The sequence below is a fragment of the Dunckerocampus dactyliophorus genome, chromosome 4, assembly GCF_027744805.1.
Source record: "Dunckerocampus dactyliophorus isolate RoL2022-P2 chromosome 4, RoL_Ddac_1.1, whole genome shotgun sequence".
Lineage (NCBI taxonomy): Eukaryota > Metazoa > Chordata > Actinopteri > Syngnathiformes > Syngnathidae > Dunckerocampus > Dunckerocampus dactyliophorus.
Window position 1 is genome coordinate 25,910,001 of NC_072822.1, and position 23,940 is coordinate 25,933,940.

The 23,940-nt window shown below is 40.9% G+C and overlaps 1 protein-coding gene and 1 long non-coding RNA gene across 3 annotated transcripts in view; one reads left to right on the plus strand and one right to left on the minus strand.

The window, feature by feature from the left end:
* Positions 1-16,560, plus strand: part of bicdl1 (BICD family like cargo adaptor 1) — a 31,160-nt gene extending 14,600 nt beyond the window's left edge. Inside the window, exons 4-11 of one of the 2 annotated variants that reach the window (XR_008569945.1) lie at positions 961-1,107; positions 1,940-2,119; positions 2,195-2,413; positions 4,914-5,057; positions 6,612-6,742; positions 8,165-8,285; positions 8,521-8,637; positions 9,865-10,012. Coding sequence is in view for 1 of the 2 variants with exons in the window: in XM_054772480.1 (XP_054628455.1) it covers positions 961-1,107; positions 1,940-2,119; positions 2,195-2,413; positions 4,914-5,057; positions 6,612-6,742; positions 8,165-8,285; positions 9,865-10,041 (1,119 nt within the window). In the remaining variant the exon portion in view is untranslated. Of the gene's footprint in view, positions 1-960; positions 1,108-1,939; positions 2,120-2,194; positions 2,414-4,913; positions 5,058-6,611; positions 6,743-8,164; positions 8,286-8,520; positions 8,638-9,864 lie in introns of both variants that reach the window. The other variant, XM_054772480.1, reaches the window with a different exon arrangement.
* A 1,509-nt stretch (positions 16,561-18,069) lies between these two features.
* Positions 18,070-23,902, minus strand: LOC129179347 (uncharacterized). Its single transcript, XR_008569946.1, has 4 exons — positions 23,612-23,902; positions 21,939-22,080; positions 20,974-21,149; positions 18,070-18,228 (listed from the first exon to the last, which is right to left on the minus strand). It is a non-coding gene; the product is annotated as an uncharacterized LOC129179347 (long non-coding RNA).
* Positions 23,903-23,940: the final 38 nt, after the last annotated feature.

Sequence of the window (23,940 nt, forward strand, 5' to 3'; positions counted from 1 at the left end):
AAGGACTGGAAGTGAGTGATTAGCGTCTGTCGTGTCTTGGCCATAATGCATGCTGCATGTAGCTTCTAGTGCCGAAACAAGGATTGTACCAAGGCTTAATTTTGAACAGATCTCGTGCAAGTTTGTGATACAATACTTGCATGATGCTTGATGGAAGTCCCTGTTTCCAAAGGTCGTGCGTCAAAAGAGGAGCATGAGACGTGTTGTGATGTCAGCCATGTTTGATTACCGCCACACACTCTATGGTCGATGCTGGAAGGGTTAAAACAGTTACCTTCTCCCGTTCTTTGTGGAATGTGACAGCAGGGAAAATACCTGCAGCCTGTGCTTGTTAAGGTGTCCTATATTTAGATGATGTACTGCAATGTCTGGGGGCTCCTGCTTTTCATATGCTTTGACAACTACTGGCTTCTCCCTTTTTTTGATAAATAGCCGATTGTGACCCTAAACATCCAAAATGTGGCATGCGCGCTCATGTGATTTGCAACAGCAACTGATTCACGTGTGAAGCCGCTGCTCTGTCAAGTAGGTTATCAAAAGTAGGTCAAAACCAGAAGGGATAGCATGATTGCATTCGGTTGTTCATTTCATGTCGAAATCTGGTCAGACCAAAACAATGTAAGTTCCACTGTGAAGACTATGTCGAGGTAGAAGTTGAAGGTCATTACTTGCTGATTAAGCTGATATTAAGCTATGTGTTGTATCACCAAGACATTCCTAAGATGAGGGTGGCTAGTACCGCCTACGCCTGTGCTAGGCAACAAGCATTCTTAAGGCCAGTGGGAGTACGTTTTAATCTCGCGTAAGAGCTCGTCTTGGAGATGGGACAACACAATGTTTAGCCTTTAAGTCAGTGGCTGCCCATTTGTCTGCTATCCACCAGAAAATCAAGAAAAACCTTGTACCCTTAATCCTTTTTAATGGGGTGTCATTTCTAATCGCCTGTACTGAACATTTTAGATTAAGATGCTGTCGGAGAGGAAGATGGAGCTGGAGCGGCAGGTTCACGCCATGCTGGAGGACAACGAAGTGCTTAAGAATACCATGGAAGACCTCAGAGAGAAGACACTGGTGTTGGAGAAGCAGTGTCACGAGAAAGACCAACAGGTACTAAGATGGGGAAAAATGGAGCAAGGTTGCAATGTGTTTGTTTGTGGAAGCTCCAAAGTTGAACGCCAGACAAATACAGCATAATACAATAAAGTGTGCTCGTCTGTGCTCCTGTAAATGTGTGGAGCACATGTGGAAGGCAGTAAGTGACATCGGTAGCAGTAGCCTGTGTTGTTATTATTGTGATTATATTATTATTATTCGGCCTGTTGTGAGATAATTCAAACCTAGTGACCAGGGTAGAATACTACATATCACAACATCTTTGAATGAGTCTTCTGAATGCTTTATTTGTATTTTAACTCGTTTTGCCATTTTTATGCTTGAAAATACTTAATTTAGGCACAAAAAAAACTTTAAAAAAAACCTGATATAGTGAAGACGTGACATTTGAAGTGAGATGTGGCGAGGTATGACCGTATAATTGAAGCAGCAATGAAAATGTTTTAATTATTTTCTGAGTGGTGCTGTACCAAATGATCTGCTGGTTATGGTGATTGGGGGACCCCGATTTAAAGGATAAACTTATGCGTATTTTGTGTTTTCTTTTGCCTTTTGGTTGTTATTTGTTAGCTTGTCTTGGTCCAAATGCTCAGAGTGGCTTGGTTGGCCGGTCCTGTGCAATGGAAAACAAGCATCATTAAAACAATGATAATGGAACCGATTATTTCAGCAGTTGTTCTCCAAAGGAATAATTGCTTTGAAATTAGAACACATTGGAAATCGATTCATTTCACGGAAAGCCTTGTGTTTGACTTTCGGGGCTCCACTCAAACAGACCCTGTACGTTTACGTTGTTGCGCCTGGTTGTGACTGCTGGTATTTCCAGTTGCGGCAGACTCAAGTGGAGCTTCAGGAGGTTCAGCTGTCGCACCGGCAGCTAACTGCTCAACTGGAGGAGCTAACGGAGGAAAACAGCCTGCAAAGCCTCACCCCTCACCAGTCCAGCCTATTGTGTGAGATAGAACAAAGTATGGAGCAGGAGGAGCAAGAGCAGGAGAGGGAGCAGGTATGAATGTAACACACAAGCCAGACACCCGCTTTCAAATCCTCAGTGTTGTTTGTTGTTTTTCCTTTCTCACAGCTGCGTCTTGAACTATGGCAGGCCTACTGTGAGGTGCGCTCACTGTGCTCCCATCTCCGGGGTAACGACGTCACAGACTCTGCGCTATCCACAGATTCTTCCATGGACGAGTCCTCGGAGACGTCCTCAGCCAAGGATGTGCCTACTGGGAGCCTTCATGCCACCCTGCTAGAACTTCGCAGGCTGACACAGAACCTGCTAGATGGCAACGAGTCTACGGTAGCAGTAGTTCTAGTCTCTAGATTCTACATTTTAAGTGGACATGCTTTGAAAAAGGTTTATAAGTCACACACAAAACAATTTGAAATTTTTTTGCCAATAATGAACCATTTAAAATGTGGCTAACATCTTTTGACTATTTTGTCAAGAAAAATGACAAAATTTAGTCTGTTGAATTACAGTGGATCCCCGCACAATCGTGATTCAGCATTCACAGACACACAAATTTGCAGATTTTTAAATTTTTGCTCTGAAAATAGGCCATGATAAGTAGATAATAATTTATGAATATGTGGTAATGCAGGTAAAATGTACAGCATACATGTACCACTGTTAGTAAGCTCCCAATTTTTCATGTTTGTCTTTATCCTTTTTGCTTTTCATCAAGCGAGATTTTGCACTTTGTTCGGCCGTCTTTGAACACACCATAGTTTCTGTGAGATGCAAAAGTGAAACATAACATACATGCAGTCATGGAAAAAATGATTAGACCACCCTTGTTTCTTCAGTTTCTCGTTCATTTTAATGCCTGATCTAACTAAAGGTACCTTTGTTTGGACAAATATAACGATGACAACAAAAATAGCGTTACATTGTTTGGCAAAAAATAAGAGTTACATTGTTTGGCAGTATAATGCTAAAGCTATTCATGTAAGAACTCAAGTGATTTTGGTTATTATCAAGAAAACCATGGAAGTTGCTAGATATCAGCTCTTACATTAAACTCTTATGAGCTACACTTGTTATCATTATATTTGTCCAAACAAATGTACCTTTAGTTGTACCAGGCACTAAAATGGGTCAATAAACTGAAGAAACAAGGGTGGTCTAAATTTATAAATAAATACATTTCTGTTCAGGGATCATCTTACATTATCATTCATTAGTGGTGAGTAAAATGCATTTAATAAGTGTCACGGTCACTTTTATTACAAATGTTGAACCAAAATTAGAGAACATTAAGCTAGCAGGAAGGTTTGGAGTGGCACGAGCTGTGTGATAAAAATTTTATATAGATGGGTCCATTATTCACAGATTTTCACCATTTGCTGATAATCGGGGACGTAACCCCCGCAAAAAATGTGAATCTACGGTACATCATATAACTTAGGCTGACAAATTGTCAGTACTGGGGTAGCACCTTTCATTCATTCCATCCATTTTGGAGCCTATTTTAGGGTGACCAAACATCCTGTTTTTCCGATGTGTCCTGTTTTCACATTCTGTAACGACCGTTGTTGGTTTTCATGGTTTTTCATTGCGCCATTAAATTGACCGGAATTAGGGCACTCTGCTGCATGTGACGTAATCCCTGAGAGGCTGCTGTAGTGTTGTAAAACATCATTCACAACTGTGGGTCAAATTCCCCAGTTGCGACTTTAAAGGGAACATTTTCCTCGAAAATATTGGTTACATTCCAATACTTACAGCAGGGGCCACCAACCAGTCGATCACAAACTACTAGTCGATCTTTGGGACTTTGCCTGTCGATCGGCAGAATATTAGGAAAAAAATGTATTACATCAGCGCCCTCCCCTCCCGGAGAGTGACCAACAGGCATGCATTTGGGCCACTGGACACGCCCATGCGCCTTGCCGTTCTCCAGGCAGGCAACCCGCAAGCTCCAGCCAGGAGCCCAGTCCCCAAAACCCAGCTGCAGGTACCATTAGTGCACACACGTACACAGGCTCGCCTCGTGCTCACAGGTTGATCGACAAGGAGAGAGAGAGTGTCAGAGCACAGCAATGTGCCTGCTCACGCAACAGTAATTATTGAACGTTATGGCTCAAAATCAGCCTTTGCTACCTTAGAAGTAAGGCACAAATATAAGTCCATAGATGCGCACCTCCAAAAAACGCTGTTCATTAGGACTGACTGTTGTAACGCAGCCCCTCTCCCCTCAACCACCATCGCTTCGCTCGCCCACAACACTGAGCCAACAAGCCAAATAGATTTTTTGTTTGCTTATAGAGCGGACGCCACCAAGCTCGACTCGGACGAAGATCCACAGAAGTAGGTGTGCCCAAAGTGGAATTTGTGACATTGGTTATAGATAGTATTTTGTAGAATAAGATTTTTCTATTACTACAGAGGAGGCATATTTTACATTAGGGATATCACATATCAGCCGACCAATATTATCGGCCGATATTGTAAAAGTTAGATATTGGTTCATGTTGTATCGGCTTTTCTGCAACAAGCTTGGAATCTCAGTTAGTATGTCTGCGGTCTGCATTCATTTCTACGTTTGGCCTTTGGATTGGAAATATGTGTAACCGAGGGTCTTTGTAACATTTCTGCTGACGTTGTGCAAGCTCAAAACAGGACGAAAGGTAGCTCACTAGCGCCATTGCACTGTGAACACCACACACCCATCAAGAGCTCAAAGACAAAGCACTTCCGGCCTTCGCAATAAAAATGCTGCACGTTTGTCAGACGGTATGTAACAAAATAAGGGTCTTAGAAGCTAATGGAAGTTTTATGTGTCTAATACTGAAAGGGTTCTCGACGCAGTGATGAGGACGCTTTGGAAGAACAATTGAGAAAACTTGGAGAAGAACTCAGAGAAGTCAGAGAGCTGTATGAAGCTGAACAGGACAAGACACACAACAGTAAAGAGGAGCTGCTACAGCTACACAATCAGGTACGTATATGGTGGAGTGTCACACAGGTTTGTTTCAGATCATGAAACAAATGTAAATATTAGTCAATGAAAACACAACTGAACACAAAATGCAGTTTTAAAAATAAACTTTTTATTATTAAAAGGGAGAAAAAAAATCCAAACCTACATGGCCCTGTGTGAAAAAGTGATTACCCCCCCGCCTCCGTTAAAACCTAACTTAACTGAGATTAATTGAGATCTGTCAGTCTGGAAAAGGTTATAAAGCCATTTCAAAATCTTTGGGACTCCAGCGAACCACAGTGAGAGCCATTATCCACAAATGGCGAAAACATGGAACAATGGTGAACCTTCCCAGGAGCTGCTGACCAACCAAAATTACTTCAAGAGCTCAGCGACAATGCATCCAAAAGGTCACAAAAGACCCCACAACAACATCCAAAGAGGTGCAGGCCTCACTTGCCTCAGTTAAGGTCAGTGTTTATGACTCCACCATAAGAAAGACACTGGACAAAAACAACCTGCATGGCAGAGTTCCAAGACGAAAACCACTGTTGAACAAAAAGAACATTAAGACTCATCTCAATTTTGCCAGAAAACATCTTGATCATCCCCAAGACCTTTGTGAAAATACTCTGTGGTCTGATGAGACAAAAGTTGAACTTTTTGGAAGCTGTGTGTCTCATTACATCTGGCGTAAAAGTAATGCCGCATCTCAGAAAAAGAACATCATACCAACAGTAAAATATGGTGGTGGTAGTGTGAGGGTCTGATGGAGAATATCCGGCCATCTGTTCGTGACCTCAAGCTGAAACCAACTTGGGTTCTGCAGCAGGGCAATGATCCAAAACACACCAGCAAGTCCACCTCTGAATGGCTGAAGGAAAACAAAATGAAGACGTTGGAGTGGTCTAGTCAAAGTCCTGACCTGAATCCTATTGCGATGCTGTGGTATGACCTTAAAAAGGCGGTTCATACTGGAAAACCCTCCAATGTGGCTGAATTACAACAATTCTGCAAAGATGGGTTGGCCAAAATTCCTCCACAGCGCTGTAAGAGACTCATTGCAAGTTATCGCAAATGTTTGATTGCAGTTGTTGCTGCTAAGGGTGGCCCGACCAGTTATTAGGTTTAGGGGGCAATCACACAGGGCCATGTAGGTTTGGATTTTTTTCTCCCCTAACAATAAAACGTTTGGTGTTCAGTTGTGTTGTCATTGACTAATATTTAAATTTCTTCCATGATCTGAAACATTTAAAGTGTGACAAACAGGCAAAAAATAAATAAATCAGGAAGGCGGCACACACTATTTCACACCACTGTATGTATATTAGTAATGTACTTGTGCACAATTGCAGTATGTCAATGTGTGCAATCAAGTACATGTGCAAAATCATGTGCATTTGTGTGCATGAACATCAGGGTTGTCCAAACTTTGATGATGTACACAATAATACACACTGTATGTTCATTCATGCACATTCAGCGTCTTAACACCACAGCGACTCAGATAAAGTGAATAACATTGGCGAGAAACTGCAGCTCACGTTTGTCATTTACCGATTGGACCCGCAGATGGCGCTGCTCTCAGTTGAAATGTGTTCCCTCCAAGAGGAGACAGAGCGGATGAAGACCATGGCTGAGGTCCGAGAGCCCAGCGACCAGCTCCAGAGTGCTATTAAAGACAGAGATGAGGCCATAGCCAAGTAAGATAACATAATATGTTCTTGATATAACGTGATCGTTCACGTAACATTAATGATGCTTACTCGCTGCAATAATTTACCGAGGCTACCGGTACCCCGCTACTGGCTACCGGGGCGCCAGACCTGAGGGATCCGTAATTCAAGACTGAAAACATTATTTTTTACAGTATTATGGAGCAAACCATTTTTACAGACAAAGACATTTTAAAAAATGTACAATTTAATGTAACCTTTCAAGATGAACATTCCTCAAGTCTAGCTACTTAAGACTACCAGATGGTGACAAAGACCGGTACATAACTCCATGTCACAATGTTAGACTTGGAAAACCCCTGGGAGTGTACTTTATATTATAGCCTTTAGCCTTTCTTCTTAATGATGAATATTTAATCAAATATTTGAATGAGGCACTACCTGTTTGGCTCCTTGGAGGGAGACCCATAATCTTAGACTTTGAAAACCCAAGAGTGTATAGATTATAGCCTTCAGACTTTCTTCTGACTGAAAAATATTTAAATTATTACGGTTGGCTCGTGGTTGAACTCTGAAAGCAGAGGCGGACGAGGACAACTCTGAAGAAACAAGTGTTCAATCAAATATAAGAAATCCAGTAGGATCAAAAAACAACAATGCAAGCAAATCAGAAAACAAAAACCAGCATCGCAAAAAGAAAAAAAAATAATGTAAACAAACAAGGGAGGAGGCGAAGCCACAAAAATTACAGCAGGACGGAGTAAGTAGCAGGCTAATAAAAACAGAAAAAAGGCAAATGGAAACAAGCTAGCAACACGTTAAAGTTAACAAAATACAAACTCCTAAGACGACAAAACAGCAAGTGAGGAAATGCAGTATTCCCTGAAATGCTCCGACGGCATCCTGCTGAATGCGTTAAAGGGATAGTTCGGATTTTTGGACATGAAGTTGTATGACATCCCCATCAGCACTGTTGTCCAATAACAGTGACTTACCCCCCACTGGGCTACAGTGCTGATGGGGATGTCATACAACTTCATGTCCAAAAATCCGAACTATCCCTTTAAATAGCATTAACGGGTGAGTAGAAACAGCTGGCGCAGGTGGCTCCGCCTCCATCGGACAACAGGAACTGAAAACGGAAACAGAAAATAAGAGCACCAAAAGAAAACAGGAACTCCAGAACGTAACATAAACATCTGAATGTGGCTCAAGCCCTTAATGTTAGACTTCGAAAACCCCAGGATTAGACCGTTCATGTGTACTTAATTCTATGGCAGGTCGTAGTAAAGGGTTTGATGAAAAGTTAATTTTTATGAAGCTCAAAGGGATAATTTGTCATATTTAGTAATATTTGCATAAAAGGTGCAACCAAAGGGAGCACTTTTAGTGAATTCCCCCCATCTTGCTGGTGGGACATCACCATCATGTCACTGTGTCTGCTTACAGAAAGAAGGCAGTGGAGATGGAGCTGGCTAAGTGTAAAATAGACATCATGTCTTTAAATAGCCAGCTTCTGGACGCCATCCAGCAGAAGCTCAACCTATCACAGCAGCTGGAAGCCTGGCAGGTGGGTCAAAGGTCGATCATGATGCTTAGATAAAAGCCAAGTGATCCTAATGCGGTCATGTTTAATAATCGGTTCATCCTTTTCCTGTCCACACTGTGTTAGCTTGTAAGCACGCATGTCAGGATGTCTTTGTCGGAAACATATTGTGTAATAGCCTCAGACGCACTCGGTTCCTCCCCTAACCTCCCTCCTCTGTAACTAGCAGATCTTTCCTCTCTCTTCTCCCTGCCGACAGTTTGCATCCTCAGGGCTCTTTACAGTTTGGCTCTTGTGGTTTCTGATCTAGTGGCCTTTCTCAGCTTCCGTACCACCCTCCTCACCCCTGTGGCACCCTCCCCCTCCTGCCTTTGAGGTGAGCCCACCTGCACCATCCCATATGTGGCAACCCAATCTTGCCAAGGGAACTAAATCTGCCAACATGTGCCTGCGCACTTGGAAACATGCAGTGTGTACGGCACATATAATGCCGGCGGAATAGCGATGAGACGGAAGAATGAAATGCTCTTCCACTAGATGGCAGAAGGTACACCTGTGTTAATAACCAGTGCTGTCACTTCTGCTTGGGAGCGATTGCTCCTAGTGGTGTTGCCGTAGCATTTCCGCTGGGGATGTTTCTTCCATTGGCATTTTTGGTTGCTACAGAATCCCGCCGGTCCAATCTGCACTAACCCTTTTACACCATGCTGGACCATTCCATGCCACTTTTCTCTCTGAAACTCTTCACCTTCTATGAGAACCATCCAACCCACCTTTCACCTGTCGCCCCTCTCAGCACACCTGCATTCTCTAGCACAGGGGTGTTCAAAGTGCGGCACGGGGGCCATTTTAGGCTTTTAACCCTCGGCATAGTGTAAAAATTAAATAAATTCACTATTAATAAGCTATATTGTTAGATATGATGCTCATTTGCTTTGTCACCTATAACACAAAGCTAAGATGTTTTGCGCTGAGAGTTGAGCATATATTGGCCTGGATTGGATTGGTTTTAGCACATTTAAATGTGCAAAATGTATCAAAGTGGCCACCCGCATTATTCAGTTTTTATGTAAAAAAAAAAAAAAAAAAAGTTTGGACACCCCTGATTAGAAGCATGTTTTTGGAAGTTTAAAGTAAATTAAACTTTCTTGTTAATAGACAACACCAACACATAGTAATAATTATGTAAATGAGTGAACAGTTAATGATCCAGTTGTATTAGAACAACTAGTTGTCGGTGTGCCTTCACGAGCACTTCCAAAGAGCCCTCTGGTGGCCTTCTAGTGGCGTTGCACGTTAAATAAATACACAAACATTACAGTTGAAGAATCAAACACTGGACTTGAAGAAAAACAGCAAAGTACAGTGGAAAATGCACTTGGAAGTGCTATTAAAACCTAAGGACACATAAAGTAACTCACTATGGTACAGCGATTTGCAGTTAGGGATTTATTGTACCAAAACATCAGCCGATATCTGTGCTATCATAACATTATGATACATGACAACAGTCAACATGTGCAACAAAACACCGATTCATTCTATTGAAATCTTCTCCTACTATTGATGAAAGCTCTCAAGTACGTGTGGGCTTCTCCTGCAGGATGACATGCACAGAGTGATTGACCAGCAGTTGATGGACAAGCACCAGGACGAGTGGCGGTCCTCTCCGTCCTCCGCGTCGGGGTCGTCGAGGGCTCACGGCGCTCAGTCCTCCAGACGAGCTCTACGCATCTCTGACCGGGACAGGAGACTTTTCTCTTTTTTCAAAAAGAATTGAGGACACAAGACAAACAAAAGCCAGACAACGTCCTGGAGAAGAATGACATGACGGCACAGGTGGAAACAACACGGCCCAAGACAGTGGCACACGCATGCACACACACACTGAGGTTTGCACATCATGTTTAAGTGTTCACAATGAAAGAGATGAAATGGTAACGACCTGATTTCCTTTTAAAAGAGGACTGAAGAAGGTTTCCTTGTAGTGCCTATATCATCCATGGCTTCTTCCTGCCAACCCTATAGGGAGGTAACACCAGGTTAACTCTGTCTCTCCTGTCAGGCTAAGCCCGACACAACAGACATATTAGATCAGCTTGGGAACACATGATGGTAGCATAACAACAGCATCTTCTTCACATGGGCTATGTTTCAATTCATGCACTTCTGTACTTACATTTCATTAGGTATACTATGTACACTGCGTACCTGAGGGTGTCAATTTTGTCAGTGTAGTGCTGTCCAAAATCCTTACCTTGTCTTCTTCTCTCCTTTTTAATGGTGAATTGCAACCACTCAAGTTAGTCATTCCGCTACAAAGCCAATTTAGTGAAGATGAGGGTTGTAAGTGTTCATCATTGCACACTTGCCATGGGAAACTCGATTCCTTTTACTGACTCGAGTACCTATGAGTCACGCGCTGAAGTGAATCAAGTAGCCGTGAGTCAGTGAAACTCGAGTCTTCGTTGTGGACCCTTGAGTCAGTGAAACTCGAGGTTTTGTTGAGTACCCGTGAGTCTATGAAACTCAAGTCTTTGTCAAGCACCTGTGAGTCAGTGAAATTTGAGTTTCGGCGACCTGTGAATCAATGAAACTTGAGTATTTGTTGAGCATCCGTAAGTCAGTGAGACTGATCTGCGTCGTGCACCCGTGAAGTCAGTGAAAGTCGGATCTGCATTGAGCACACGTGGGTCAGTGAAATTCGAGTCTGTCAACGTGTGAATCAGTGCAACTCGAGTCTTTGTCGAGCACCCATGAGTCAGTGAAACTCTAGTCTTTGTCAACCCGTGAGTCACTATAATTCTGTTTTTTGTCGAGCACTCGTGAGTGAGTGAAACTCGAGTCTTTGTTGAGCACCCATGAATCGGTCAAACTTGAGTCTTCATCAAGCACCCGTGAGTCAATAAAACGCGAGTCTTTGTTTAGCACCCGTGAGTCGGTTAAACTCGAGTCTCCGTGGTGTACCTGTGAATCATTGAAACTCGAGTCTTCAACAAGGACCCATGAGTCAGTGAAACTCAAGCCTTAATCAAGCACCCATGAGTCGGTGAAATTTGAGTCTTCATCAAGCACTAGTGAGTCGGCGAAATTCTTCTTCGTAAACCGAGTAGACCATATCTGTTGCTTCTTCCTCGAGGAAAATACATTCATACAAATGCAGTTAGACTAACAAAGGCACAGTTGATGACATGTTACCTGCTTTCCTTTTTTAAATCTAGCCAGCGGTAGCAGGGCAGAGTAAGTGAATGAGTTAACAGAGACGAGTACCTATGAGTCCCAATTTAGTAAAAAACTGGAGGTTTGAACAAGTCATTCATGACTCGCATATCTCTTCACACTTCACGGTGTAGAAACAATGCATTTTGCCGTACATGTCCGTGTTAATGCACTTATGCACTTCAAATGCTTAGTGTAAGTGTGGAAGTGCGCCAATTGAAACGCAGCCATGCTGCTTATTTGAAGGTTTTATTCGTTTGTTTGGGAGATCAGCACCATTGTGTGTCGTTCATCGGAACAATCCAGCTCAAAAAGTATTTCTTTTATCATCAGCACTCCAGCACTTTGTCATTTTCTGAATTTTTCAGAGACCTTGGACCAAGAGCCATGAAAATTAAGCTTCATGTAATCCTGTTTTACAACAAAATCAGAACAGAACTTGATTGATGGATGCAATTATCAGTCTAAATAATCAAGTTCTCTTTAGCACTTTAGCCCTTTTTTTTAAATCTCTTGGACATGTTCCATTCCTGTTGATCTCTGACATGTGAATAAAACTTTTCAGGATGGATTATTTTTCTACATTTCCTGCATTATTTTTTTAGACGCTCTCATGCAGGGTGTCCAAAGGCTGCCGATTTTGGCCCACAGCTCAATTTTTATTGGTACCGTCGGATATTGTAAACATAAAATTGATTATTGGTGAGATATATTACCAGAAATTACATTAATTTGCTTTGTGAGCTAAGATGTGGACTTTTTGTTCAGATAGCTAAGCATGTATTCACATACACTGGATTGGTTTTAGCACAAAATGCATCCCCCCATTCCTTCAATTTTTCTGCCTGGAAAAGGTTTGGACACCCCTGCTCCCGTGTATCATTTTGTTGTATTTTCAACATTTTCCTATTTAACCATATTCCTCAAATGTTTACATGCATGGGCGTGATAAGGTGGACAAACTACAAAAATGCTCTCTTAAATTCATAAAAGGATATGTTGACTTGGAACAACTTTGACAATAACGTAGTCACAGAAAAAAAATCTACCTCCATCCTCACTGCTTCAACCTTTCACAAGTAATTAGAGTTCCTTTTAACCCATAAGAACCCACTAAAGAACACTTTAAATGTCCTGAAATGTGGCCCATACAGCTTTGTGCTTGACTGGAACTCATTAAGTCCCTAAGTAATGTATAGGAAACATTTTGGAGTGGTGGTCATGTGACTGTTCCAGGATATGGCTTCCCCAAGATGGCAGAGTGTGAGGTAAGCTAGTTCATTTCCAGACGCTTATTTTTGGCCAAAAGTGTCGTTTTAAAGCCATTTAACAATTCTGATGCTTTAATAGATTGTCAGATATTACAATTCAACTGTTCTCACTGTAGTTCTTTCATAAATTCATATAAAACAAGCAAGGAAAATATCGCAAATAATTAGCCTTAATATTGCTATAGTCACAATAGCAAAAATGCTAACAAGCAAGTCAATACTATCTCATTTATTTTGAATATATATTTTCTTCAATTCAAAATACATTTGTGGTATCCAGCACAAAAAGGTGTCAAGTTGTGGGAAATTGCACATGAAGTGAACATATGTAACATGAAACATCTCTGACATGAGTTAGTAGTGTGAGGTATCTCCCACACAGTTGTACTTGAAGTAGAAACGTGGGTTCTTATGGATTATGCTGTCCGGTGTTGCTGTCAATGATTGGAAGTGTGTTTTAAGTGTGTTACTGTCTCTCGTACGTGTGTGTGTGTACGTGTTTGGGCTGCTGCACCACGCAGCTGTGCAAACCTATGCAGATGTCATCTCTGTGAAGGGAGGAACCCAAAGAATGTTTTTTTATACGTGAAACAAGTCAGATTGGGTTTGGATGAAGTGAATATATTTATAAGAAAATGAATACTTTTGAAATAAAATCGACTTTCTTCCTTTTAAAAAAAAAAAAAGTGTGTTCTTCGTGAGTGAGACGTGTCAACGATGTGTCAAGAAGAGCTCTAGTCGCCTACGTAAGAGACGTCCAAAATGCGTCCCTGGGGCTATTTTCGGCCTGTAGCTTGTTTTTTATTAGCCCTCGACATCCATCCATCCATCCATTTTCTATACCGCTTCATCCTCATTAGGGTCACGGGGGCATGCTGGAGCCTATCCCAGCTGACTTCGGGCGACAGGCGGGGTACGCCCTGGACTGGTCGCCAGCCAATCACAGGGCACATATAGACAAACAACCATTCACACTCACATTCATACCTATGGACAATTTAGAGTCGCCAATTAACCTAACATGCATGTTTTTGGGAATGTGGGAGGAAACCGGAGTACCCGGAGAAAACCCACGCGCACACGGGGAGAACATGCAAACTCCACACAGAAATGCCCAGGGGAGAATCGAACCCAGGTCTAGCCCTCGACATATTAAAATAAATTCATTATGAATGAGATAGACAGAGGTTCTCTGCACATTCACGATTCAGCATTCATAGCCCCTCAAACTTATGGATTCTTGATTAAAAATACATTTAAAAAAATACAATCATCCCTCACCATTTTGTGCTTGGAATTTTGCAAAAATGTATTACTAATTCATGCTGTTTCATGGTTGAATATGGCCTATTATTAGTCAAAATATGCATATTGAAGCAAATGTTATGTATTCTTTGCCTAAACTAAGCATTTCAAGCATAAAAATGGCTAAATGAACAAACATACAAATATAAGGCATTCAGAAGATGCATTTAAAGACTCTGGGATGATATGTAGTATTCTAAATGGTCACAAGGTGTCAGTAATGTTACTGTAAAGTTCAGCGAGACACACAAGCACCAGACTTGATTCCTGGAACAACGGGCTTTCATAGCAGGTTTGATCTCACAACATGCACAATAATCCCTACGACGGGCTGCTGTTGCGCCCGTAACCCACGCAAGGTAAAACTCAACTCTGAACCCTTAACATCACTTCCTGTCCGCAACTGGAACACATTTACAGCAACACACGAGCACAAGTCTTATTTTGTCTTATTATGTCTACTACATTGTGTAATATGAGTGACTATATGAACACTCGTGGACTAGAGGGCTCTAATAGTGTGTAAAAAAACGTATCCACAAGGCCTTAAACAGACATTCTATGCTCAAGCTATGAAAATATTCCATTTATAAATAAGGAATCCGACTTTGTGGAAATTCACTTACTACGATTGGGTCTGGGATCAATTAATCACGTCTGGGATCAATTAATCACACTAATCGGCGGATTACTGTATATTTTTCAATAAAAAATTGCATGTCAGCTTTGTGTTATAGGTGAAAAACTTTATTATTAAATAGTAATGTTCACATTTTTTGTCATTACATTATGCCTTTTTGAAGCACCTTTTCCCAATTTTTGTTTTGTTTATTTGGTTTAATTGTTTCCTGGTAATGTCAAAAACAAGGGGGGGAACAATTCACGCACTACATCAGCGTATCGATTTATATTCCTATTATCCAACTAAATCGATCTGTGTTCAGCAAGTTGCCATTCCAGACTAAATATATCGATCTGACATCGTTTAAAAAGTAATCAATCGACTTGGTGCGCCCTGTTCGCCACTCGCTATCGACCACATTAGGACGGTCTGTGTAGTTTGCCGTTCCAATTCCGCACAGTAGAAGGCATTGTGACCCACACCTCATACACACATAACACAAATGACTTGGTCGCACATTGTAACGCGTCTGTTCGTCAATATAGTGAGATATTAGATGCATGACCTTTAAAATCAGTGCAGTACACTTACACGGAGACAGCAAACATCATGAATGTTTTTTAATCGCCTGTACGCGTTATAAGGCGCACGCGCATGCAATGAAAACAACACCCGGAAGTCAATAACTTCTGTTGTTAAATAACGTCTCACGTTTCTAACCACACAAACCAAATAGCTCAGTTTTGCCCGTCCATGCACAAACAGTTATGTAAATGAAATGATGACGTCATCTAGCCCTGCCACATATATATTGCAGTCCTGTGGGAAACACTGTATTGAGTTTTTTTATGAGGATGCCAGCATGATAATTGGAGATAACAACCCTCTTGGTCTTGATGAATGGTTTCTATGTGGTGTATTTCTATTGTTCAAGCCATTCATGATTATTCTTTATGAAGGGAGCCTTATTTTTGAAAAAACGCGTTTGTCCAACACATTGAACATGCGACATGAAGTCACATGAACCTTCTGCCTAGTCTCTTGTCGCACACATCACGATTTAGTCAGCCAACAAAGCACTGCATTCTACTTGGTTATCTTCTGTCCTGTTTTTAAGTTCCATTCTCTGTATTTGTTGCATTACTGACTCATTTTGCAATTGAAAGCATTAATTAAAATCTGGACAACTGTGTATTTTGTGGCGTAAACAACCAGTCGGATCATTGTGAGACTGTGTGTGTGTGTGTGGCACAGACGTGCCATTGAGTGTGTTTTGTGCTGCTTGGTTTTGGGTATGGAGTGTTTTTGGTGGGAGCGTTGTGCTGTGTGCGAGTGCTTCCATTCATAAAAGAATGCACACACAAAATGACTGCCGCATGCAATGAGTAGGACGCAGTGCCCTGTCAACAATGAGCCGGTTTGCACAAATGCAGTTAAAACACAGCAATCAACTGAAATTTGTACGTTGGGCGCGCTTGATTTAAAAGTGTATTCTTCTATTCTACGTATTTCATTTGAATGTTGAATTATTTTTTAAATACAAGGGCAAGATTCTACTCTTTTATACAAAAATGTATTTTTTTTGTAAGTGTAACAACACAGTATGGTAGCAGTGATGGTGAAGGAAAAAGGGTGATGAAGACCACAGAACTGGAAAATAAAGGAAAGGCTGTGGTTGCTCATCAGTTTTGTATTAAATACCCAAAAGCCATGCTTAAACACTAGAAGTACCGGCCTCAACCTTCCCACCGTAGAAATACCTGAGAGGAATTTGGAATTTGGAATTTGTGGAATTTGGATTAACAAGTTGATAGTCCTCACCAGTCAGTTTTCATATGTAAATGCAGTCGTTTTTTTGGAAATGTTATTGGAAAAATCTTATTATGAGCCATAAAACACGTAATACGTGTCACGTTTCTTTCAATAAACATTTGTATTGTATCCGTGTCATCCTATCCTTGTTCATAGAGCATCTTTGGTCCATCCAGTGGTGCTACATGGGAATTGACATTATAATACGAGAAGCTTAAAATGTACATTTTTCACGACAGTTTCCCACATTATCATTAACATGATGTTGCGCGGGGCCATCTGCTACAGTAAAATATTTGGCTTCTTCTTGCCAGTATCGCCAGTCTCCACAATGCTATGCATGCTGCTAAGAATGCAAACAATCTTCTTCCGCTTTGGGGCATACACTGTCAGTGCTGCACCAGATGTAGCAAACACCTCAGTGCTGTATTGCTGACGGTCCAAAGTCTGCTTGGCTGATTCAGGCATCTCCCGGCGAACCTTATTTATTGTGCCGAGGAGGGTGGTCTTCTGTCGGAGGAGTTGTTTGGCGAGTGCCAGAGACGTGAAGAAATTACCTGTTGTTACCGTTCTCCCTTTGTCCAGAAACGGCTTCATCAGCTTCATCACCACATCTTCTCCCAATCTCACCCACGTGGAACGGCTAAGGTCTTTCCCAAGATCGGGGATCATGTTGTAAACATATTTTGTTTTCAGGTCACATGCCACCCAGAACTTTATCCCAAACTTGTCTGGTTTTGTTGCAATGTACTGCAAGAAACAGCAGCGAGTCTTTGTTGGAAACAGCTGCTCATCTATGGTGATGTGCCTGCCTGGATTGTGTGACGAAATGCAGTTTGCAACAAAGGAACTCCAAACGTTGGACATTGCGGCAAATCTGTCAGTCTCAACTCGTTCAGCGCGTGTCTCCTTATCATCAAAGCGCAGGTGTTTCATGATGTCCCGGAAACGGTTTCGGGCCATTGTCTTCATGATAAGAGGGTTTCCCAGATTTTCAGACCAAGAGTCTTGCAGCGCTGGCAGCTTGTTAACTCCCCTCAAGAAGATGATGCCAATGAATGCCATCAGCTCAGGGACAGACACAAACCAGTTCTACTCTGTGTCCTGTCCGTGCTGAACAGTCCACTGCTGAATAGAACGGAGCATGTCCAGAGTGATAAAACAGAGGAAACTCTGTAAACGGGTCGTCACTCCTTGTCAGACCGGAGCAGCTGGCTGTCCCTCCGCGGAGTAACCTTCAATGGGCCTGTGAACAAGAGGCCTCCCCAGCTGATGCTCGCGCCACAGTGTGCCATCTTTGGCCTTCTGTTCTCCCCCAGCATGCGCCTCCAGTCGGCCTCTCTTTTGTGGTGGTGGCACAGTGTCCTCCTCCTCCTCACCTCGTGTGATCATAAATTTGAGATATGAGCAATGCAGAATCAAAAGGACGTGCACAATGAAAACCTCCTCTGTATTGATTGAGGATTGCTTTCAGCTTCTACTAAAACACAACATGAAACACAACTTTTTTCCTTAAAAAAACAACAACATAATGTGGTAATTAAAATGTTTAGGAATCTTACCAGAAGAAATCTCAATGTCTGCTATGTCTTCTCCATCGGAGGTGACAGGGTTGACTTCACCCAGGACCGTCTCCAAAGCCTTCTCAAGCTTGTACACTCTCAGCATGTTTGCTTCAGTTGGATTCTCTCTTGTCTGAGCTTCTACTGAGGGAAGCGTGGAGCCACCGTTTTTATAGCTGAAGGTGCGACAAAGGTGTGAATAGTCTTTGAAAGGATCTTTGGACACCAAAACTCCGCCCTCGAGGCCTCAATTACTATAAAATGCAAAAGGATAAAGTAATGACAAATTTACCAAAAAATTTACAAGAAACACAAAAAAAAATACAAAAGGCTAAAAATAATGACAAATATTGATAATGACAAATATATAAATAATGGAAACTATTTTATTAATTGTAAAACAGCACATATGTGCATACTATGTTATAACAAATATTGTTTGCATACACACACACTGTAAATCGTAATTTTGTCCTTTATTTGTGTTAATATATAATTGTCAGTCAAATTAGCAGTAGTTTTTCCAAAGTATTGATATTACACATTTTATTAATTGAAAATCTCTAAATTACTCAAAATAGAAGTAATCAAATCTACAATTTCAATGATCTCTGAAATATCATTGATTTGACTAAGTGTGTAATTCTGGGTGTGGACAAATTTACTAAACGAAGTAAAAAAGCATTTACAAAAAGCTAAAATTACAACAAAATTTACAAAATACAAAAAATAAATACAACAAATGCAAAGGGCTAAAATAATGACAAATTTACACAAAGAAATTACAAATAACTTAGAAATATTTTATTTTTCAAACAGTAAAATTGTAAAACAACACACACAAATAAAATGTGCAAACCCTCCCAACTCTCATGCAAAAAGATACTTTACATTCCAACAAAGCTTTCTCTTCTGAAAATTTTACTTTGTCTTGAACTGAAACAAGTCTTTGAAAGCATTCCACAGTTGCCACACCTTCCCCCTCAGTTTGAGCCACATTCCACCACATTCCACAGGTAACGACCGCATTTACATATGAAAACTGGGCCATTTTGGCCCCTCTCTGGTATTTTTAGGGCGGGAGGCCAAATTGGCCCCTTCTTGGTACTCCTAGTGTTAAGTGCAGAAAGTAAAAAGTACATGTAGAGCAGTCAAACTCAGCAGTAATGTAATATATGTAATAAAGTAAATATTAAGAGAAGAGAGCTGCAATCTAAGAAGAAAAAGTCATAACTTTATAAGAATAATGTAATATTAGGAGAAAAAATAACATCATTTTAGGAGCACAAAATTGAAATATTAAAGAAAAAAAGTCTCTGTTCAAATCTGATGGTGTGAAATATGTTGAAGTCGTAATATTATTAGAAACAAACAAAACAAAGTTACATTTTTTTGAAGATTAGGTTGCGGAAAAAGTTAGAATGTTACAAGAACAAAGTCAAAATATTATAGAGAAAAAAAGTCATTATTCCGAGAACAAAATTTACAAGAAAGAAGTTGAAATATTTGGGAAAATTGAAAGAAAAAAACAACAACAGCAGAAATGGAAAAAACAGTTGTATTTGTATGAGAATAAAGTCCAAATATCAACAGGAGAACGTCATATTCTAGAAAGTCGCAATTTTACAAGAATAAACTTGTAATATTATGAGGAAAAATGTCATTTTAGTAGCATGGCCTTGAACTATTAAGGAAAAAGAATTATTTTTTAAAGGTCATAATATGACGAACGAGCGAACCAAAATGAAGTTGTCATTGTAGGAATATTAGGTTGGGGAAAAGTTCTAACGTTGTGGGGATAAAGTGAAAATGAACCACAGGCTAAATAGGCGTGTGCTAATGTGAATAGGTGGGATGTTAACGTCACATATTAACACTTATTCAGATAACTGTAGCCTAAACATAACATAACTAGTTTACTTGCAGCTTGTAATCTGCACAATAGGATTTTCTGTTGGGGGGCATTTGTGTTCCGTCCTCCTCAGTTGTCTTTATAAGTTGATGTTTACATTGTACATTTTCACGGGTACAATAAAGGTGGAATAATAAAGATGAAAGCTGCATTATCCGTGTGTGGCTGCCGACATCTGTTCTCCACATTTTTATGCCGCCGCCACGGCACGGGAGCGGATCGATATCAGCTGACTGATGTCATGTGACATCTACGAAGTGACGGTTATGATGTAGGTGACACGCCACCAGACCTTTGACTGCGGCGTGGTGCCCAGCCACGACCCATTACATGCAGCAGAAACGCTGTATTTACAAACAATATATAAAATATTTAAGCAATGTGCATTTTTTTTTCATGTCCGTACATTCCTGCTTGAAATTTCTACCTTCTGATGGTCTGCGGCTATACGACTATGGTTGTTTTGGTGTGGTTGTTCGTTTAAAAAAAGTGGTTGTCGATCAACCGCCTCAAAGCTACAGTATTTTATGTCAACACAAAAATATCACAATCCGTGACGTGTGTAACCTGGAAGAGTTTGCAGCTGTGGAAGGGGCAGATTACGCATTTCCCAGCATGCCTTGGTGTAGTTAAAATGATCACTTCTGGCTGTCTTATGCCTCTTAAAGGTGTTATTTTGTACAGACAGGTTGTACTCGTTAAAGTGCTGCCCTTTTTAGTCATGTACAGTGAAATGATTTGGACTTTTGGTTTGAATTTGGCACCCTTCTAAGAATGGTTGTGAATTTCGTGCTATATACAATATTGTTTCCACTTGCCGGAGGAGTAGGTCCGTGAGGCGAACCAACTCAGTGCTATTTTCCAAACATTTATTGCAAAACAACAAGCAACTAAAGAACAGCTTACAACCAGCCCGGTTACAACATTTCTAAAAATAGAGAATGTATCAAATATACACAGACATAGAAATTACAATATAACAACATTCATGAGCGTCAACAGGCCTTACCAAGCATTATTTGAGGTTTAAAATCCTCCCTGTTTTGGCCAAAGTCTAGTCCTGTTGTTGATGTTCTCTCTCAGATTCTTTAGTAACAAAATCCAGAATGGCATTTTGTTGCATTTGACCTTTCCAATGCAGCTTGTGAACGGTACTGGAGGGCTGTGTGGTGTAGCAGAGGGTTCCTGCAGGAATGACACATATTAGGAACTAATGGGTAGAGTAGGCACTGAGGAACTAATGAAGAACTAATGAGTGACTAAGGAGTAGTGCTTAGGGTTAGGGTTTAGGTAGGTTCCTTCCTCATTAACTACTGTCATTTTGTGTACCTTATTGTAAAGTGTTACCGGCTACAACTATGAACTCATTGCAAATACAATAACACCAGTAATAGTAGTATAGTAATAGTGTGCTGAAAACATGTATAGAGTAATGGTTAAAAAAGTAGATGGGATAACGTTAGATTCCAAAAGTTGAATAAACTTCAAGAACGTGGTGTGCTGTCCACATATGGCCATGTTGTTGACGTCTTTTATTTAGCTCACTTTCTGACCATCCGCACTGGATGCTGAATACAACAAACGTACCATGACAACTGTTGGTGGACTAGCGCGGCTGTAATTCACAGCAGACCTCACGACCATGTGCTGCGTTACGCCAATGATGAGGTTAGAAAACGCCAGCGTCACTGTACACTTCAGTAAAATAAGATTCCCTTCGCTAGCAAGCTATTTTAAAATACAACTTACAATGAACAGGCTAATTTGGCGGCTATCTAATCATTGTCTAATCATTTATGGAACGCAGTAGTTTGCAGGGACGTTAGATGTCGGTGTTAGCCGGCTAGGTAGAGCTAGCGACAACCAACAATTCAAAACATGGCGAATATTTACATGGAGTAGCAAATGATTTAATATCTAATAAAACATGAATGATGTTACTGTGAAAATCAATAATTATGCTTACTTACTTACATTTATATGCTTCTTTCGGTCTCCGCTCTATCGTCCTTTCAGCTGGAGTGTGTGGAGTGTATCTCCTCCTACCACTTCGTTTCAAGTCTGGTCCCCGAGCACACTTGGTTTCTAGGGCTGGATGGCCACTTAACCCTTACCCCTTGATTTAAGGAGAATTGGGACAACACTTGATTATCGTGAATGCACACAACCCGGGCTAAGGGCTAAGATCAGGGGTAAGGGGTAGAACTGGGATTCAGCCTAAGCCTATCGATGCCAGCGTGTGTGATCGCTCACCTTTCAATCTCATTGCCGTTCAACTTTTCTGGAATTTTTGTTTACACACTTTGCCTGGCTGTCACTCTACCTCAGTTATTATTATTTATTTATTATGACTGTTATAGGATTTATTTACAGTGATTAGAAACTTCTAGACTTCTATTTTACCACACTTATCATTTTCCAATGTATTTAAAATCGGCAAAGAGTACATTTGGAATACAGGAAATGAACAAAGGTATTGTAATTGATGTGAAACAGAGGGGGTAGGATTAAATAAGCTTTGTTTCTTCCTACTCCTTTTTGGAACTGTGAATTGTACTGTGTGATGTATTCCAATGTAACTTGTATGCATGCTCAAAATAAATTCAACCATTACCATTGCCATTACCTCACTCGCAGCAACTAGCTAGCTAGTTTTCCGCCAAGCGTCTGGTCTTCAGACTCTAAATGTGACTTTTTTACCAGAGCGACGTAGTCATGGTCAAGTAACAGTTTCAAAACCACAAAGATTGTTCGTCATGTTAGGTATGAGAGAAAGTGGAGGTCCAGCGCGGCCACTGCGTGTCACATTCTATGTTGATCCTAGCGGTCAGAACTCTGCTTCGGTGTGTTGAAACTACAGTCGGGCTAAAGTCGGGCATACTGTAGATAGCATTGGCGTGAGCTGCTTCGTTAGCATTGAGCGGTGCCGGTTCGGCTGCGCTGTTGTCGGTCGACATATTACTCACGTCGAGTGTCAGCAAATGTGGAGATGTGATTCAGAACGAGATAGGAGTGGAGGATAAGTGGTAGAAATCGTTTTCTCTCCACCGAACAACAAGCAACAACCACCTAACAACGTCTCAGTTGCCAACAACAATCACATGACCCGAAAACATACGTTTGTGGAACAGCGTGACCTGCCACTATGAAATAATAACGTAACATTACCCGATATTTTCATTATTTATGTTGTGACCTTCTGGAGCCACTTGATTACACTGATTTGCATTTACAAAGAATTATGTTTTTTTTTATTTGATAAATACAACATATTTCAAAATAACACATTTTAGAGCTGTAAACCGTGATATTTTTGCCCAAGGTTTTCATACCATCAGAATCCTATACTGTCCCATGCCTGGTGACATTTTGTCTATAAAATATATAACATTTACCAAATATATTTAAAATATATTGTCCTATGTGAAAGCTAGTGGCTATGACATTCATGGGGTACGTGCTAACTTACTTTTTCAACATGTCACGTGACAAACCTGCTCTCTTGTTACCATAATAATAATAATTACGGTATGTGTTGTTTAACATAAACACGTAGTGTGTCCAGCTTTAAAGGGATAGTTTGAATTTTTGGACATGAAGCTGTATGACATCCCCATCAGCAGTGTAATGCATCAATGGTGACTTACCCCCCCACTTCCTGAGCCGAGTTTTGGTCGGATTTCGGTGATGAGGAACGTAGCTCCGGTTAGTTGGTGGGGCCACTTACGTACAGTTTGGCTTCTCAAAAACAGTATGCTTTCTAAAGGGTAAAACATTTGTGGCACAAAAATGCCTCCTGGAAAAAAATCAGACCTCACAATCGCTCGGCATGACTTTCCCTCCCATTGTATCACTGCGCGTCCATTGTTGTGTTTGTGTTCCACGCGTGTGCATTGTGTGCCTTGTGTATTACATCGTTTTCACTCACTCATTGTTTTCCCGTCTGGATGCAGCTATTGACTAATCCCTGCACAGT